This window comes from Cryptomeria japonica, chromosome 7, assembly GCF_030272615.1.
Source record: "Cryptomeria japonica chromosome 7, Sugi_1.0, whole genome shotgun sequence".
Lineage (NCBI taxonomy): Eukaryota > Viridiplantae > Streptophyta > Pinopsida > Cupressales > Cupressaceae > Cryptomeria > Cryptomeria japonica.
In genome coordinates, this window is record NC_081411.1 from 252,457,118 (window position 1) to 252,459,285 (window position 2,168).

General features: G+C 40.0%; 1 protein-coding gene across 1 annotated transcript; it reads left to right on the forward strand.

The window, feature by feature from the left end:
- The first annotated feature begins 298 nt into the window (after nucleotides 1-298).
- Nucleotides 299-1,800, forward strand: LOC131054518 (ethylene-responsive transcription factor ERF042). The gene has a single exon (XM_057989048.2). The coding sequence runs from the start codon at nucleotides 417-419 to the stop codon at nucleotides 1,410-1,412; it is 996 nt and encodes a 331-aa protein (XP_057845031.2). The 5' UTR covers nucleotides 299-416; the 3' UTR covers nucleotides 1,413-1,800.
- The last annotated feature ends 368 nt before the right edge of the window (nucleotides 1,801-2,168 follow it).

Below are 2,168 nucleotides of genomic sequence, written 5' to 3' on the forward strand. Positions count from 1 at the left end.
GACTCGTGTGAAACTCAATAAGTCAGGCATTGTTTTATAAAAGAAACAAGGGGCGTGTCCATAGTTTTAAGCCTAGGCGTGTCTGGTTTTAAGCACTGGATGTTGACGTGAACTTTGTTTTATGGAATATTGCAAGTTGCAAGACATTTCTTTAAATGTCAAATTTATTTTATTGACAATAAGTGTCACATCCAATGCGTAGAGTGGCCCCCACTGCCAATTCAAAGCCCTAATTCTTTCACACAAGTTGCAGATAATCTAGTTTTTAAATACTCAATGATTAAGGCCACTTGCTTACAAATTGGGTTTTAATGACCGTAGAAAGTGGAGGACTGCATGCTTAAATAATCCCTTGTTTCTAAGGCTCAAAACAGCCAGCGACCGCCTGTTTTCTTGATTTTGTCTGCAAGTAGAAAATGTGTGGAGGAAGCATCATATCAGAGTTTATAGCCGGCAAAACTAATGGCCGAAAAACTACTGTCAGAGATGTATGGACAGACTTTGACAAGTTTTCTGAGTATCATCTGGGTAAAGCTCCTCATCAGGCACCTTGCCAGAAAGAGGAAGAGGAACGTGTGGTGAAAAAAGTAGTTGAGAAGAAGAGGAAGCCGCATCATTTATATAGAGGAGTGAGGCAGCGTCCTTCTGGAAAATGGGCAGCAGAGATCAGAGACCCCATTAAGGGAATTAGAGTTTGGCTGGGAACTTACAACTCAGTGGAAGATGCTGCAATTGCCTATGATCGTGAGGCTCGAAAGATCAGAGGAAAAAAGGCCAAGCTCAACTTTCCTGCACAACCCACTACCACCGACAAATCTACGGACAAGGTGAATGTCTCTGTTCAATCCGTATCAGATCCATGGAAATCTTATAGCTCTCAGATATGCGAGGAAGAATCTGTGGTGGTTCCTGTTGCAAATTATGAAAAGAAAAGAGAGTGGCTCAGCCCTGAAGTGTCTGAAGCAGCAGTGCATGAGTATATGGAGAATTTGGAGAGGGTTTTGGAATTGAAACCTCAGAGTGCCACCCCACAGTGCTTCTCTCTGGGTTTTCATGATAATAATTGTGGGTTGCCTTGTTATGAATCACAAGACATGATGAGCTCAAGCTCGACTGATGGGAACAAAACCCATGAGTCATTTTGTGAGTCTGAGTCGTCTGTCTCTTTGGATAGCATTTTTGAAGAGGTGTGTGAGCGCAGAACTCAATTGGAATCTCCCAGATCTTATGAAAGCGTGGAGGGTTTGATTGAATCGGAGATGGGTTTGTTTGAGTCCTCATTTTTTGGGGCAAGGGAGAATGACTGCCCGGAAGAGACGTGCATAGGAGGGCTGCCTTTTCTGAAGCGAGAGAATCAACTCGATGAGGCATGGATTGAATCTGAGGAAAGTCTGTGGACTGCAATCTTTTGAATCCAGGCTTAATATGGCCTTATCTTTGTTGTATATTGAACTGGATAGAGTGTAGAATAAGTTATATCATGTTCTAAATGTTTTGAATTGTTCTTTCAATTCTGGGGTTTTTTCTTAAAAAGCTGAAGTGACGAAGAATGAATGTATGGACATTACCATGGTCTATTAGGACGTCTAATTCCTTGCCTCTATATTATTAGCGAAATGAAAAAACGCCCAGAAATGAAGGGCTAAAGATGCATTATGCCAATATGAATCGTCAAATTGGTATTGTAATATGTAAGAATTGTCAGTCGTGTTACAGAAGATTGCCATCATGGTAGGAGTTTAGACCTTCAAATTTTTGTTCTTTTTATGAATGAATTAGGGGAAAGGATTTACTAGTTGAGCACGTTTCAATTCTTGTGATAGAAGTTGTTGATTTAATACCCCATACTTGCTGATTTAATGTCCAACTTTTGTACAACTTTGCAACAATAGTTGTGTGATAAGTACCAATAATTGAATGAAATATACCATTTGTTGTGAAAAGTAACCAATCATGTGATGCCACATCAACTGTACAAGTATTGAGACTTTTTTGCACACCTATTGGTCTCACTTTTTTGGGGGCTGTTTTGGACAATTTGGTAAAAAGTGTGTTGTGTGGCATCATATTTGGGTGATTTAATATTTCCATGTAGGATTTTTAGAAGCGCGAAGTTAGGGTGCACAACTACTGGGTTCTCTCCCCTAGTGTTTAATTCTATTTAAAAG

Excerpts from the sequence above, each read along its gene's own strand:
- LOC131054518 (XM_057989048.2), top strand. The coding sequence starts at position 417 with ATGTGTGGAGGAAGCATCATATCAGAGTTTATAGCCGGCAAAACTAAT.